General features: G+C 36.4%; 1 protein-coding gene across 1 annotated transcript in view; it reads left to right on the plus strand.

Annotated features, from left to right (window-relative positions):
• DCC (DCC netrin 1 receptor) overlaps positions 1 to 16,421 on the plus strand; it is a 631,926-nt gene that overhangs the window by 5,876 nt on the left and 609,629 nt on the right. Inside the window, exon 3 of the mRNA XM_042961575.1 lies at positions 16,092 to 16,194. Within this exon, the coding sequence (XP_042817509.1) occupies positions 16,092 to 16,194 (103 nt within the window). The remainder of the gene's footprint in view (positions 1 to 16,091; positions 16,195 to 16,421) is intronic.

Genomic DNA, 16,421 nt, shown 5'->3' on the forward strand with positions numbered 1-16,421 from the left:
ATCTGACTTCGGCTCAGGTCATGAACTCGTGTTTCATGGGTTCGAGCCCCACATCGGTCTCTGTGCTGCCAGCCCAGAGCCTGGAGCCTGCTTCGGATTTTGTGTCTCCCTCTCTCTCTGCCCCTCCCCTGCTTGCATGTTCTTTCTCTCTTTCACAAAAATAAATAAAGATTAAAAAAAGTTAAAAAAAAGGGATGCATAAAAATATAATAACAATACCCATAAGTAGTTGAAATGAGTGCCACTGAGAATAAATCAATGAGATATCAGAAGAGAAAAGGGAAAAATGGTTTTGTTTTGGATATAGAAAGTTGAGTTAGGTTCAGATATTTTACTTGAACATTCAGCAAATATTTGGGTGCCTAAGTACCAGACACTGAGAATACAACAGTAAACAAATACAGCCAAGGCTCAGCCCTCATGAGGTGTAAAAATGTAAAGAAATAAGACAAGAAGGGGGAGAGCAGAGAGTGACAAAACTGAGGAGGTAGATCGAAAGTACAAAGCCATATTCAGGAGCTCAGTGCCATTTAGAATATAACACATGGTTATTAAAGGAAAGTTATAGGAGATAAAGATAATTGATGGCTCTTTACCTAAATGGACAAAACAAAAATAATCATTCACCAATATGATCAGACTTAAAATGAGAGTAAATGATATCATAAACCCAAGAAAAATATATTCCCTGTGTACGTATCTGATAAGAAATTTTGGAAATAACCTATGCTCTGAGATTCCCCCAATTTAAGTTTTATCAGGTTAATCCTTGGTAAATTTACAGGTGAGACATTGTCTTAAAGATGGACCTCACACATCAGTCATCAGACGATGACATCAGATTGATGGACTTCATGGCATCTTCCTAGATGGCTCCAGATCTAAGACTCAGTTCAATAGCATATTTCTGGAAGGGACAAATGGAGATTACTGTAAAATGTCAATATGTGTCTTAGACACCATTCTGATGTAGGAGTATCTGTAAATCACTCTAAAGACTGTCTCAAATTCTCAAATGCTGAGGCCAAGGGCAGAGTAAAATACATAAAATGGGTTTACTTCAAACAAAGTAAAATTCACTTAACCGACTGAGCCACCCAGGCAAAACAAAGTAAAATTCAAAGTGAACTGAAAGAACTTGGCAACATTTAGAACAAATCTAGCGGTTTTAAACTTATACTTTTGATCTTCTTTCTGTTGAAAGCTGTATGACTTTAAGATAGTGGTATTTTAGATAGCCAGTAAGAACAAGAGTTCTGTCTACAAGGTCAAAATAAATTAGGGTAAGTGATCTAAATTAATGAAAAAGCTCAATATATTATAAGATAGTTTACTTGTTATTATAGTTCAAATTAACTTGAGTTGGTCGCTTTTTATAACTTTGGACAAATTTTATTGTCTCCTCTCAACCATAAATCTCCAAACTTATTTTTAGGCCCTCTATTATGACTATTCATGGTAAACATTCATGGTAAACACCATGAGTGTTGCGTCTGTTACTAGATTGGCAGCTCCATTTGGACAATGATGAGAAATGTCTTATTTTGCCTCTGTATCTTTAATGTTTAACAGTGTCTAGTGTGTCTATTAGATTAATTCTGTTAAATGTTGGTGCATGAATGTAAGGTCTGACTAGATATTAGGTTGTTTAAATATAAAATCACAAAGTTATATAAATTTATAAATGCAAGGAACTTTGATGATCACATTTTCTAGATTTTTCATTCTTGAGATTCCAAGATTTATGTTCAGTAACTGAGCTTATCTCTTACTTTAGTTCAGTTTTTAGTACAGCATCTCTTATTCAAGTATCTTTTTGTTGTTGTTGTTACTTTCTTCCAAACCACCACAGTTGACTCACTTTAACCCAAGCAAAATTCCTCCCATCACAACCTAAATGTTTTATGAGACCTGAGCTCATTTTGACTTATCCCTTTCCCTTATAAACCACACTCCGGCTTCAACAGGCCCTTTTAATCATGACTCAAAATATACCTGCTCTTTCTTTTTCTCCATTCCCACTGCTACCTCATTTGCCCAAGCTGTGGAGCAGAACACTGTGCACTGGTCATCAATCCCAGGGGAGGACTCCAGATACTCTGCCAACTGCATCTTGGTATCAGAGATGCCAAGGAAATCACAACACAGTCAAGCAGTGGTTAGAACAATGCTGTGGTCACCGATTTCAGCTCCAGTCCTGGGTGTCAGACCCCATGGCTTGTGGGTCCCCTGGCAGCTGATGCAGGGAAGTTGGCCTACTCGCACCCCTCTTGCACAGCAAGCTAATCCCTTGTCTGTGGAGTCTTAGATATTCAGAGCTGCGAGTGTGTCTGAAGGCCACTTACATACACACTTAAGCAGAACAAAGGAGTATTCCTTGCGCCTGAAAAAGGGAAAACTATTCTCATTCTAGGCTATAAACTCAGCACAAATTGTATGGGCTCTTTATCTCTTGGTAAGGAAGTGTTCAAGGTCCTAGGCCCATTCTCATGTAGCCTGGTGGGGTCAAGAGACTGCATGCTGGGCTCTGCCTTTCCCAACACAAGTCGTATTTTCTTTCACATAGACGACTGTTGCATTTCTTTTCTTTCTCTTTTTTTTAATGTTTGTTTATTTTGAGAGAGAGCATGAACTGGAGAGTGGCAGAGAGAGAGGGAGAGAGAGAATCCCAAGTGGGCTTCACACTGTCAATGCAGAACCTGGGTGGGGCTGGATTCCATGATCTGGGCAATCATGACCTGAGCTGAAATCAAGAATTGGGTGCTTAACCAACTGAGCCACCCAGATGCCCCTACTATTACATTTCTATCTAAGATTCCAGATTCTACTTTTTCCTTCTCTAATACCCTACACCTACTAATATTCTCTGAACAGCCAGAATGATCTTCAAAAAAATGTATATGCAATCATGCATTTTCCTTGTTCAGAATCTCTTAATAATTTCTGAATGTCATTGAAATAAAGTCCAAACTTACTGAGATGGTATAAGACAGCTGAATTATCTACCCCTGCCTACATCTCCAGTCTAATCTTTTGCTAGGCTCCTTCTTGCCTAGCATTCTTCAAAATCATGCTCTATTAAAGAGCCATGTTTTTGTTGTTGTTGTTTTGGTTTTGGTTTGGTTTTTTACAAATATTTTTAGTACTTTAATGCTTCTTTTTACATTCATAGTTCCTAAGATCTGGCAAGATCAATACACAAGCTTAGAAGTAGTATCATTGCTGATTCTATAAAAATTGTGCAAGTATGCTAATACTTGAAGCTTAAAGCTATTCTTTTTTTTTAACATTTATTTATTTTTGAGAGAGAGAAAGAGATCAGGGGAAGGGCAGAGAGAGAGGGAAAGAGAGAATCCCACTTAGGCTTTGTATTGTCAGTGCAAAGCCAGATGCGGGACTTGAATTCACATATAGTGAGTTCGTAACCTGAGCTCAAGTCAAGAGTTGGTAGGTCGCTTAACCGACTAAGCTGCCCAGGCGTCCGAGGCTTAAAGCTATTCTGAAGGAACATTTTACTTCCTACCACATACACCTGGACCCCACCTCTGGGCTCCTTAGAATTAGGAGGAAAATGTGCCTGTGACTACTCATGCATGCCCCTTTTTTCATCTTACTCCTTAGTCCAAGTAATATGACACATGTGGGGCCAGGAGAATGAGTCCACAACCGAAAGATTTTCAGGAAGGATGATTTAACATTCTCACATTTACTGAAATTCTCTCACAGCCAAATGATTACTGGGGAATAAGTGCAAAACAGTTAAGTCTGAATAAATGATTATTTCAGACACTTGTAGTGGACTTTGATTTAGATGAATCTGAGATATATCCCAAACTATGAATGTAGGTGTCAAATATTCCATTTTTTTTCCCTTTTGAATGACTCATTGTATCAGATATATTTGGTTACTCTGGGCTAAGCCACCAAAAATTTGATTGTTCTTTAAAAAGTTTTTATTTGCTCAGGGTCTCAGTAGAGAAGGTAGAAATTCACACAAATTCAGCAGTTAAGTTGAAATACTTTGGCTTTATATTTCATTGTGCAAATGTCTGGCATGCACAGGTATTTCATTAGCTCCAATTTTCTCCCAGGAGGTACTTCCAAATCAAAATAAAAATTACATAAATTTATCAGAAGCCTTTAATCTAAATTATTATTTTTGCTGGGGTTTCTTGATTCTCATGTTACTGATAGATTTTGTGGAGAGGAAAAACAAAGTTATTAAATTATGAGAGAAAAAAAGGGAATCATTTTGATATATTTGATGTGAATCTTAGCTATTATCAAGTTAATTTTAATCAGTTATGTACTGAAATAAAGGTATCAAGCAACATTACTCTCTCTGCTGCCTATTTGAATTGAAAACTTATTTCATTTTGGTTTCTCCTTTTTTTTGGTCTGTATCTACAAGTTCTGAATATAGGACTCAGCTGCATATTTTTGACAGGAAAAAAAATCATTTTTACTGAGAGGAAGGTGGTCCTACCAAGTCCAAGCAAGCAAGTAAAACTAGATTGTCAGGGAACTTCCATAGGGCCCTTTACAGCCATGCGAAGGCTCTATTTTATATTACTATGACTAATACAGTATCTAGTAAACACTCTGTAAATGCTACTGGTACTAACAACAGTAAGTGAGTTACTAGATTGACAAGTAAAAGGTTATTTAATCCCCTGTATAATATGCTCAATTGAAAGTTTGAAACACTCATAACCAGATAGACTCTTGTTTCAATAACCTTTGAAACTGATAAGATCATCTTTTCCTAAGCTTTTCTACTTATTCACTCTTACTGGGGCTTTGTCATGTTTCACTCATGAGGTATGCTGAATGTGAATCTCATACTTCTCTAAATTTCCATAATCCAGAGGAGTGACTGTATGTTAACATAAATATAAAATAGTATAATTTATTATATAACATAACGTGTTAATATAACACCACTGTTATTTTTTGTTCATTAATATGGAGATAAATCAATATTTATTGAGTGCCACTGTGTACCAGGGGAGTAATACCAGACATAGGAGTTACTGATTCCGCTCTCATGGAGCTTATAGTACTTTTGTAGTCAAATACACATGACCTATGATAAAATTAAAGAAGCTCTCTTTAATACTAGTCTCTTCTATACGTTAGAAAAAACCAGTTAGAGAGATGCGTTAGCGCTTTTCCATTATTTACTGAATTACCTACCATCTCTAAAAAATATTGTCGTCTTCAGATTCACTGTGTTTTGTTTTGTTTTGTTTTGTTTTTTGTTTTGTTTTGTTTTGTTTTGTTTTCCCCCATATTGTTTCTCTGTTGAGAATGTCCTTTTGGATCTTGGGTACCTGTTGAAAAGTCATTCATTATTCAAGACCCAGCTCATATTCCACCATTTCTGGATCTCTTTTCTTAGTATTCCTTTTCTAACAGGCATTACTAAGACTTACTTCATCTCTGCTTCCACAGTGCAGTGTACTTATATAGTATTGATTGTTCTTATGTGTTTGCTCTCCTTACCAGACTATGAGCTGTTTGAGGAAAAAGCTAGTATTAATGTTCATTTTGTCATTTCATGCTTTAGGCAAGTAGGATGATGCCTGCTACACATTAGGTGTCCAGTGAATGTGAACAGATTATATTAGTCTGAGTTTTCCAGAGAAACAGAACCAGTAGAATATATGACTTTTGAACATCGTAAGTTTGAACTCTGTGGATCCATTTATGCACAGATTGTTTTTTTATATATAAATGAAGTGCAGTACTGTAAATGTATTTTCTCTTCCTTATAATTATCTTGGTAACATTTTCTTTTCTACACCTTACTTGATTTTAAGACTATGGTATATAATACGTATAAGATGTAAAATATATGTTCATTAACTGTTTATGTTATCAGTAAGGTTTCTGGTCAACAGTAGGTTACTAGTAATTATGTTTTGGGGGAGTCAAAAGTTATAAATGAAGTTTTGATTATGCAGGGAGTTGGTGCCCCTAACCCCCATGTTCTTCAAGGATTATCTGTTTCCTTATTGTAAAGGATTGACTCATGTGATTAAGGAGGCTAAGAAGTCCAGGAACCCACACTTGGCAACCTAGAGACCGTGGAGAGCAGATGGTGTAGGTTGAATTTGAGTCCAAAAATCTGAGAACCAAAAGAGCAGATGGAGTAAGTTCCAGTCTGAGTCTCAGTTTGAAGGCATGAGGAGACTAACGTTCAGCTTGAAGACAGGCGGAGAGTGAATTCTCTCTTACTCTACCTTTTGGTTCTACCTAGGGCTTCAGTGGATTGGTTGAGGCCAACTCACATTGGGGAGGCCAATCTGTTTTACTCAGTCTACCAATTCAAGTGTTAACCCATCCCAAGGAACATCCTCAGATATACACCCAGAGTATTTTTTAACCAAATACGCTGGCATCCCGTGGCCCAGCCAAGTTCATATATAAAATTAGTCATCACATTGACTGCATGAATGAATAATTTGGAAATCTCCATAAGGTGATATAATCAGTGGTAGAAGGGGTTCATGGCAGGGTTATCAGGGGAATCTAAATAAAGTAGAGAAAGGGGTGATGACAATGACATGATATGAAACAAACTATACAACTTTTAGAGCTTTTTTTGTTATTTGAATGATTTGCCTACTTTCAATTAAGTACAATTTATAAGTAGTTACAACGAATATCAGCCACATTCATAATCGACTTTCATGAATGTTGTAACCGTTCATTAACCATGCATAATGAGATTTAAGCTTGATGGGAAGCCTAAGCCTGAATTCTGTAAAATTATTCATTTTTCACTATTGATTATAAACCAATCTCAGGTTTTATAATAAGAATTTTATCTACAAAGTAGAGAATGAAAATAAAGTTATTGTCAATGCCTGTGGAGGGAAACATTTCTTCATGAAATATGTTTTTGAATAGTAGCTTGCAATTGAATATAATACACTGAAGAGAGCATTAGAATCATTAGCAAAATTTTGTTTTGTATATTTAAGATATGCTTATTTTAGGAAAAAAGAAAAATAATTTTCTCTCACCTTTAAAAATGTGTATTAATATAATTTTACATGGTTGTATAATTTTAAGAACAGTGGATATGCAATAATTTGCTTAAGCAATTATTAGTTGTACAATTAGCCCATTTTCTATCCTTCACCATTTAAATAATGATATACTGAATCATTTTACATAACTAACTTTTTCCTTCATATATTTATGGATAGATTCCTAGAAGCAGAGTTCTTGGATTAAATTGTTATGATGCACAAAACCATATTACTGTTCAAAGGTAATTAATATACACAATGGAATACTACGTGGCAATGAGAAAAAATGAAATATGGCCTTTTGTAGCAATATGGATGGAACTGGAGAGTGTGATGCTAAGTGAAATAAGCCATACAGAGAAAGACGGATACCATATGCTTTCACTCTTATGTGGATCCTGAGAAACTTAACAGAAACCCATGGGGGAGGGGAAGGAAAAAAAAAAAAAAGAGGTTAGAGTGGGAGAGAGCCAAAGCATGAGAGACGGTTAAAAACTGAGAACAAACTGAGGGTTGATAGGGGGTGGGAGGGAGGGGAGGGTGGGTGATGGGTATTGAGGAGGGCACCTTTTGGGATGAGCACTGGGTGTCGTATGGAAACCAATTTGACAATAAATTTCATATATTAAAAAAAAAAAAAAAAGGTAATTCATACTCTCAGAAGGATTGTTAGTTGTCATTTTGAAATCTTTACAAGATTAATGAATTAAAGTGCTATAATATTTATATATATACACACATATGTATGTATACATACATATGTATGTGTACATACATATGTATATAATATGTATATTATGTATATACAATATACATAATATACATATATAATATGTATATATATTGTATGTATATATATATATTGTATTGTATATAATTGTATGTATATAATTGTATGTATATATACACATACATATACATATACATATGTGTATATATACATATATGTGTATATAATTGTATGTATATATATATAGTATATAATTGTATATACATGTAAATGTATATACATATAAATGTATAATTGTATATATACATATATATACATATACTATACATATATGTATATATACATATATATGTATATAATTGTATGTATATATATATATATTGTATATAATTGTATGTATATAATTGTATGTATATATATATATATGTGTGTGTGTGTGTGTGTGTGTGTATATATATATATAATGTATAAAAGACCAGTTTCAGTCATCAAAGATACGACAGTACAGCTAAGAGGAAAAGTAGCCACTACTATACAGGGGTTGCTCTATATAGCTCTTTCTATAAAAATGGATTATTTCTAATCTTCATGTGGAATAATGACATTGATATTCAATATAATGTGATTAGATTTTATGAAGGATCTATATCCAAGAAGACAATAACATGCAAGTTTGAGGAAAGGTGGTAAAGCTTTCTTCATTATTTAACCTTGTACTGAGAAATAGATATTATATAATAACTCAGGTGGATGAAAGAAAAGCTATTAAATGCTACCTAGACAAATGCTTCCCAAATCTACCGCTGTTGACCCTGAAGTTAACAAAAGACATATAGGGGCTGAATCATACATGTATTGATTGCTGATAATGAGATCAGGAAGAGCAGGGCGGAGGGTACATGGGTGTAATTCATAGCTGAGAACAGTCTCTAGAGAAAAGTTGGGGTGTGGAGCTGAAATCCAGCTCTGGATTGTTGGCTGATCCTATGGAATACATTTTTAAACATAATTCCTTCAAAAATCACACTTTCCCGGTTCTTATAAAGGCACCATGTAGGCTACCAGAGGCCCTAGGGATGTTAATAGGAAGCATGGTTTGGAGAATCCTGAAATACTCCATGGATTTGAAGGCCAAGAGTCCAGCAGGGCCTCTTGGTGAGATTATCATAGATCATCATTCAGACTGGCTCTTGATTACAGGACACCCAAAATGACCATCTATTTCCAAGCCTTATGTGTAATTAGTCTTCAAGGATAGGGAGAGTACCAATCCTTCAGAGCATTTATGGTGGACAGACCTCAAAGCTGATTCTGAGAAACACTTACTTTATGACATTTCTCTTTAACTATTTTTTACCTAGAGGATGAGTTTATTGTGTGCTGATCTTGCAGACCTGGACAGATAAACTGACTGTGTAATTCACCTATATGATTTTCCTTTTCCTTTCATATTTCTTCTGTAACAACCTTCTGAGGTTCAACTAATTAGCCACATGGATATTTCTTATAAGATCACACACTGGGTGAGTATGACTGGCACTCACCAGACATATTCACTAGGTTTGTGTTGCAATGCCACATTTATCCAACTGCTCTTTAGCCAACTACCTAGAAGTCTGTAATGCTGCCAATGAAAATGAAGCTGAAACAAAAATCTGGGACAAAAATGAGGAAGGAAAATGATAGCTCTCAGAGGGACATACCAGGAGAAATATGCTTTTAACAAATTCTAAGAATCCTTTCTTGGTCTTTGGGCTTCTCAGAAGGACCAAATTTAGAGAACTTCTCTTTGGATTACCTCTATTTTCTTCCCCTCAGCTAATTTGCGAATTAAACTAGGGCAAACAAGGTCCTGGCTTTGAAGGGACACAGCCTTGAGGCTTTAATTTGGAGCAAACAAAGCATTTATAGCAGCTCTCTGGCAGGTGTAGAATATCACCACATTGCTGAATATTTAAAAGCGAGGCATGTTTCCAACCCCAAAGTCTGTCCCCCAATTGATAAGTCTCTTTTTATTAAATGAATTTTAATTACTTAATAATTAGACCTTCCATAGGAGGAGATGGGGATCCTGATAGTCTGCCAAAGAGGCTAGAGGGCAAATCAGAAGAATGTGCCATTTTCAGATTAGAATTTTTAAAAAGGAATAGGCCCAGTCTAGGGGTGTGCGGGTGGAGGGAGGCCTCCCTAGAGGCAGAGAGTCTTGGCATAAACCTGGACTGTGAAATGCTTTATTTCTACTTTTGCTTAAAAACCAAAGTAGTTTAGAATTCAGTGAATGAAAGTGCATGTCTAAGATATTCAAACTTTCTGACTGGATCCGATGGAAAGATTTCTCCTAGCCTGTGTGGTGTGTGTATGCATGGGTGGAAGGGTCCAGAGAGACTATTGTTCTCATTATTTTAATTCTGGGAGCCTAACACTTTTGATGTCCCTGCAGATTTAGCAGCTTTTCATTCATTGCCATGGTGATATTTTACCTCATTTTTTTAGCATCACAAAGGAAAAGCCTAAATGAAAAATGTTTGCTGCTTTTGCTATTAACATTTCTACTGCCTCAGTGACAGCCAGCAGTTACTGGTGTGCCTAGCTCCTGAGGAAATAGGTATTGGCTGGAATCTGATTGATGGCGGCAGCCATAGCCCAGGCTGTCCCAGCTGGGTAGGGGCTGGCCCGGGGACCACTGATAACGTTGTTCCCAAGGACACTGATTTGGAAGGAAGGATGATGGGGAAATCTCATTTAAAATGTATATCATTGGTCTACAGTTTAAACTTATGAGGCTAGGTAAAAAAGTTCATGGATGAACTAGGCATAGCTTCTTTTCTCTCCACCCGCCCCCTGCCGCTGCCCAAACATAATCCCTTTTCAAATGAAAGCCTTTATGGTTTGGCTTCATGTATGTTTATAAGACTTTCCTCTTTATCATGCCCCCTGAAGAGATACTTTCTCCTTCTCTTTATGCCTCCTTAGCCATTGATGTCCTTCCTAGACTTCCCAATGGTTAGACCCTATGATATTTGCCTAAACAAATTATTTTGTGGATAATGCATCTTTCTTTCATTCAGAAATATTTGATGGACAACCATATGCGATGCACTGTGCTAAGTGCTCAGAGTGCACAATATAATAGGCCTAGCCCTGCTTTTGTGGAATTTATGGATTAGCCGGGAAGATGGTTATTACATCAATTCCATAGTTAATTAATTACAATTGAAGTAAATGGTGCAAAAAAGTCATCTAGAGATGATTGGGTCTATCTAGGCTTGGGGGAGGCCTCTCTGAGGAACTGAGAATTCTGGTACTGAACTGGCATTGTTAAATCCCAGGTATTCAAGTGCTGTGTTACTGAAGGGCTTAAAAGAGTAAAACCTTCACTCCTTGCATGGGTAGGTAGTAAACATTTTAGAAAAGAATTGTAGTTATGGCTGTTTAAAGGCCTTGAGCAATATTACAAAGTAACATATATAAGTGAACCCCTAATGAATCCTTTTAGTGTTAAAATTCGTACTAAAGGAAAACTGAAGGATCTTATACAAAAACCACAATAAACAGGGTGAAATCCATCTCACCACGGTTCTTGCATAGTGGTTGTGTATCTCTTGCTAACAACACTTAAGGCTTACTGTAAAACTATAATTAGGGTAGTTGACATCAGTAAAATTTCTGATACTGAAGCCCAGCCACCTTTGCTGACTATTAGGAACCGATAAAATTTGAATTATAAGTGCTGTATTTCTCATTTCTAGGACAGGGGATAAAATGAAGCTCCCATACGTGTCTCACTTTTCCAAATTCAAAGCAGTATGTTCTCTCCTTTTAATAGTTCCCAAATGAATCCCTCCGGAATAAGTGGTGGCCTTTGTTAATGCACATAGGTACAGATATTATGTGAACCTGCAAGTTCACTGGTAGGGAACACTTCCAGCGAGTCCAGTGTGGCTAGATGATTTAAAACTGCTGAAGCATCCTGGGCCAGACTAAGTAGGAAGGTTGAAAGCTTGAGTGCAATTCATTCTTGGAAACAGCCTTTCCCAGAACCAAGGCTAACAGTGGAAGCCTTCCATGAAAGTACCAAAAATACGTTTGTTTTTTTGAAAAAAGTTTGTATGCTATTTTTAATAGTGTAGTATTTCAGGCCAAAGTTGGTCTCTGAGAATTCAACCCAGGGTAGAATGTACTTACTAAACAACAGAGTTTACCCAGCACTACGTGGCTCTTTGGGGGTTGAGGAGTGCAGGGGTACTGATCTATAGAAGAAACTCCCCTTGAGACATTACCATGGGTTGGGAAAATAAGGTGTGTTAAGAAGTATAATAATTCAATACTAAAAATTAATGTACATAATGTAAACATTTGAATGAGTTTTGCTCCTATTCTACTTCTGTCTGTAAAGTAGGGACACAGTTATAGGGCTATTGTGAGGATTAGGTAAGGTGATTTATGATAGTGCAAATGGTAACGCTGGCACCTTGTCAGAAGTCGGGTTAAATGGTGAGCTGGTTAAATGGTGAAGCATAAAGTGACCCTAGGTAATCTGGCACCCATGTGTGTTCTTTACCATCCCAGACTGCCACTGAGTATGTTAGATTGTGATAGAACCAACACTCAAATGCAGTTATCAACATCTGGATGTCTGCAATGCTCTTTTTAAACATTTAGAGTCACATAGAACCTCAACAAATATTTGTGTATTTTGTAGATATTTGACATACTCTGGAGATGTAAAATAAAATATCCTCCCTCAAAGAAAACCCTCACATATACAAATATGTAAACACTTTTTGGGCTTTTATTGGTACAACTGATATTGTCATATTATCTGTAAGTTATCAGTGCTGTAAAAATTCCAAAGATTTGTGAGATGATTTCCTGTAAGCAAGACTAGAGAAAAGGAAAATTTTTTAGTCAGTGCTTTTTAACTTTTTAAATATTTATTTATTTATTTAGAAAGACAGAGAGTGCACTCGGATGAGTAGAGGAAGGGCAGAGAGAGAGAGAAAGAGAGAGAGAGAGAGTCCCAATCATGCTCCAACTATGCCAACAGTGCAGAGCCCAAAGGGGGGCTCAGTCTCATGATCCGTGAAATTGTGACTTGAGCCGAAACCAAGAGTTGGATGCTTAGCGGAATGAGCCACCCAGGTGCTCCTTGAATCAGTACCTTAAGAATAACCACAATTTTGATAGGTGGATGTAAGGATAGAGGTTTTTGTTTTGTTTTGTTTTGGTTTTGGTTTTGGTTTTTAGAGGAGATATGAGAAACACAATTAAAAGGAAGCCAGCTTTAGGGAGTAGACCAGTTCAATAGATCAGGAATTGTTTTATAGGAGTTGTGGAAGTTGAGCCCAAAAGGTGCCTTGTGCTATATTCTTGGGTACCAGCTTCTGGGGTATAAGAATATACTGGAAAATTTGGAGGAGATTGGAGTTTCTTAAGTAAAGCAAAAACTTTGGTGATGTGAGAACACTGACCTTTTACTATGTTTGGAATGTATTAAGACAAGAAAAGAGTAGAGGTAAGAAGACCACTTGTGCTTTGATTACAGTGGATCAGATGTGTCTAAGCCAAACTTTTTTTTTTTTTTTTTTTTTCAAAAAAAGGCTCTTGTGGATCAGGTAGCTATTTTTCATGAGAATGTAGTTAAAATTATACTTGTATCTCTCTATGAATGAAACATGGGAATCATTTGTATTGCCTTGGAGCATTAAATGGCTCTTCCAAAAATACTGTATTTCATTCTTACGAGTTACAGTGAGTTTAATGTTCATTACTACATGCTCATACTCATGCCTTGAAAATATAGTACTGAGGTGATGGCCTATAACTTCTTCTCTTAATACTGTTTCTGGGTTGTTACAGCACCAAGAGATGTGAGTGCTAGAATTCGGTACAATATTGGGAGCATTAGTTTAAGCCATAGAGAGCCTTGTAAACTTACAATTGCTTTTTGATGTGCTGGGTTTGCTTTGCAGAGACAAAAAGAAAAAGCTACAAATTAGGTTTATAATTTCTCACTGTGTCAAATAATCAACTATTTGAAAGTTTCAAACATTATTACATCATTAAATTTTAAATCGGATGCGATTCTGACCTTGTTTATTAAAATCTGAAATCATCATAGAGTGCATACTGAAAAAACATGTGGAATATTAGCCAATTTCATTAAGTCTAATTATATTAACATACAATTTTATGTCCTGTGTATGATTCTTCCAGCTAGTTGAAGTTTACATAAAGGAACCTGTTGTTGAGTATAAGTTTGAGTACAGGCATACCTTGTTTTATTGTAATTTGCTTTATTGGGCTTTATAGATACTGTATATTTTTTTTACGAATTGAAGGTTTGTGGCAATCCTGTGTCACCCACGTCTTTTGGCCCTATTTTCCCAACAGCATTTGGTCACTTTGTGTCTCTGTGTCACATTTTGGTAATTTTACAATGTTACAAACTTTTTTCATTATCATTATATTTGTTATGCTTATCTGTGATCAGTGATCTTTGATGTTACTATTGTAATTATTTTGGGGTGCCATGAACCACGCTCATCAAACATTGATCTATAAATATGCTGTGTGTTCTGACTGCTGCACCATCAGGCCATTCCCACATCCTCTCCCTCTCCTTGGGCTTCCCTTTTCCCTGAGACACAAAGATATTGAAATTAGATGATGAATAACCCTCTAGTGGCCTCTAAGTGTTGAAGTTAAAGGGAAAGTCATTCATGTCTCATTTTAAAACCAAAGCTAGAAGTTACTAAGTTTAGTAAGTTAGGTATATCAAAATCTAAGACAGGCCAAAAGCAAGGCTTCTTGCCCCAAACAATCAGCCAGATTGTGAATGTAGAGGAAAAGTTCTTAAAGGAAACTGAAAGTACTTCTTTAGTTAATACACAAATGATAAGAAAGTGAAACAGCCTGACTGCCAACAGGGAGAAAGTTTTAGCAGTTGGATAGAAGGTCAAACCAGCCACAACATTCTCTTCAGTCAAAGCCTAATCCAGAGCAAGACCCTAAGTCTCTTCAATTCTGTGAAGACTGAGAGAGGTGAAGAAGCTGCAGAAGGAATGTTTGGAGCTAGCAGTGGTTGGTTGATGAAGTTTAAGGAAAGAATCCTTTCTTATGATATCAAAATGCAAGGAGAAACAGCAAATGATGATACAGGAGCTGCAGCAAGTTATCCAAAAGGTCTAGCTAAGATAATTAATGAAGGCTACAACAGACAACAGATTTTCAATGTAGACAAAAAAAAAAAACCTTCTATTGAAAGAAGATACCATCTAGGACTTCCATGGCTAGAGAGGGGAAGTCAAAGCTTCAAAGGACAGGCTAACTCTCTTGTTAGAGGCTAATGTAACTGGTAACTTTAAGTTGAAGCCAGTGCTCATTTGCCATTCTGAAAATCATAGGGCTCTTAAGAATCGTGTTAAATCTAGTTTGCCTATGCTCTGTAAATGCAACAACAAAGCCTAGATAACAGCATATCTGTTTGCAACATGGTTTACTAAATATTTTAAGCCTATTGTTGAGACATTCTGCACAGAAAAAAAAAACTCCTTTCAAAATATTACTACCCTTTGACAATGCACTTGGTCACCTAACAGCCCTGGTGGAGATGCACAATATGATTAATGTTTTCATGCCTGCTAGCGCAATATCCATTCTGCAACTCATGGATCAAGAGTAATTTTGACCTCCCAGTCTTATTATTTAAGAAATACATTTTGTAAGGCCAAATCTGCCATAGATAGTGACTCCTCTGATACAATAGGGCAGAGTCAATCTCTTCTACAAGAGATTCACCATTCTAGATGCCACTAAGCATATTTATGATTCATGGGGAGAAGTCAAAATACTAACATTAATAGGAGTTTGGAAGAAGTTGATTCCAACCCTCATGGATGACTTGGAGGGGTTCAAGACTTCAGTGGAGGAAGTAACTGCAGATGTTGATGGAAATAGCAAGAGAACAAGATTTGGAAGTGGAGCCAGAAGATATGACTGAATTGCTTCAATCTGATGATAAAACTCAACAGATGAGGAGTTGCTTCTTATGGATGAGCAAAGAAAGTAGTTTCTTGAGATGCATTCTACTCCTGGTCTTCACTGCTATGAAGATTGTTGAAATGAAAATCAAGGATTTGGGATATTACATAAACTTAGTTGAAAAAGTAGCAGCAAAATTTGAGAGGGCAGACTCCAATTTTGAAAGAAGTTCTACTCTGGGTAAAATGCTATCAAACAGCGTCACATGCTACAGAGAAATTGTTTGTGAAACTAACAATTGATCAATGCAACAAACTTCATTGTTGTTTTATTTTAAGAAATTGCCACGGCCACCCCAGCTTTCAGCAGCCACCGCCTTGATCAGTCAGCATCCATCAACATCGAGGCAAGACCCTCCTACTGGAAAAAGATTTCAACTTGGTGAAAGCCCAGATGATGCTTAGCATTTTTTTTTTATCAATAAAGTACTTTTCAATTAAAGCATCTTACATAATAATATCGCACACTAAATAGATTACAGTATAGTGTAAACATAGCTTTTATATGAGCCAGCAAAACAAAGTTCATTTTACTTACTTTATTGCAATATTCACTTTATTATGGTGTTCTAGAATTGAACCCACCATATCCCTAAGGTATGCTTATGC

This window comes from Panthera tigris, chromosome D3, assembly GCF_018350195.1.
Source record: "Panthera tigris isolate Pti1 chromosome D3, P.tigris_Pti1_mat1.1, whole genome shotgun sequence".
Taxonomy (NCBI): domain Eukaryota; kingdom Metazoa; phylum Chordata; class Mammalia; order Carnivora; family Felidae; genus Panthera; species Panthera tigris.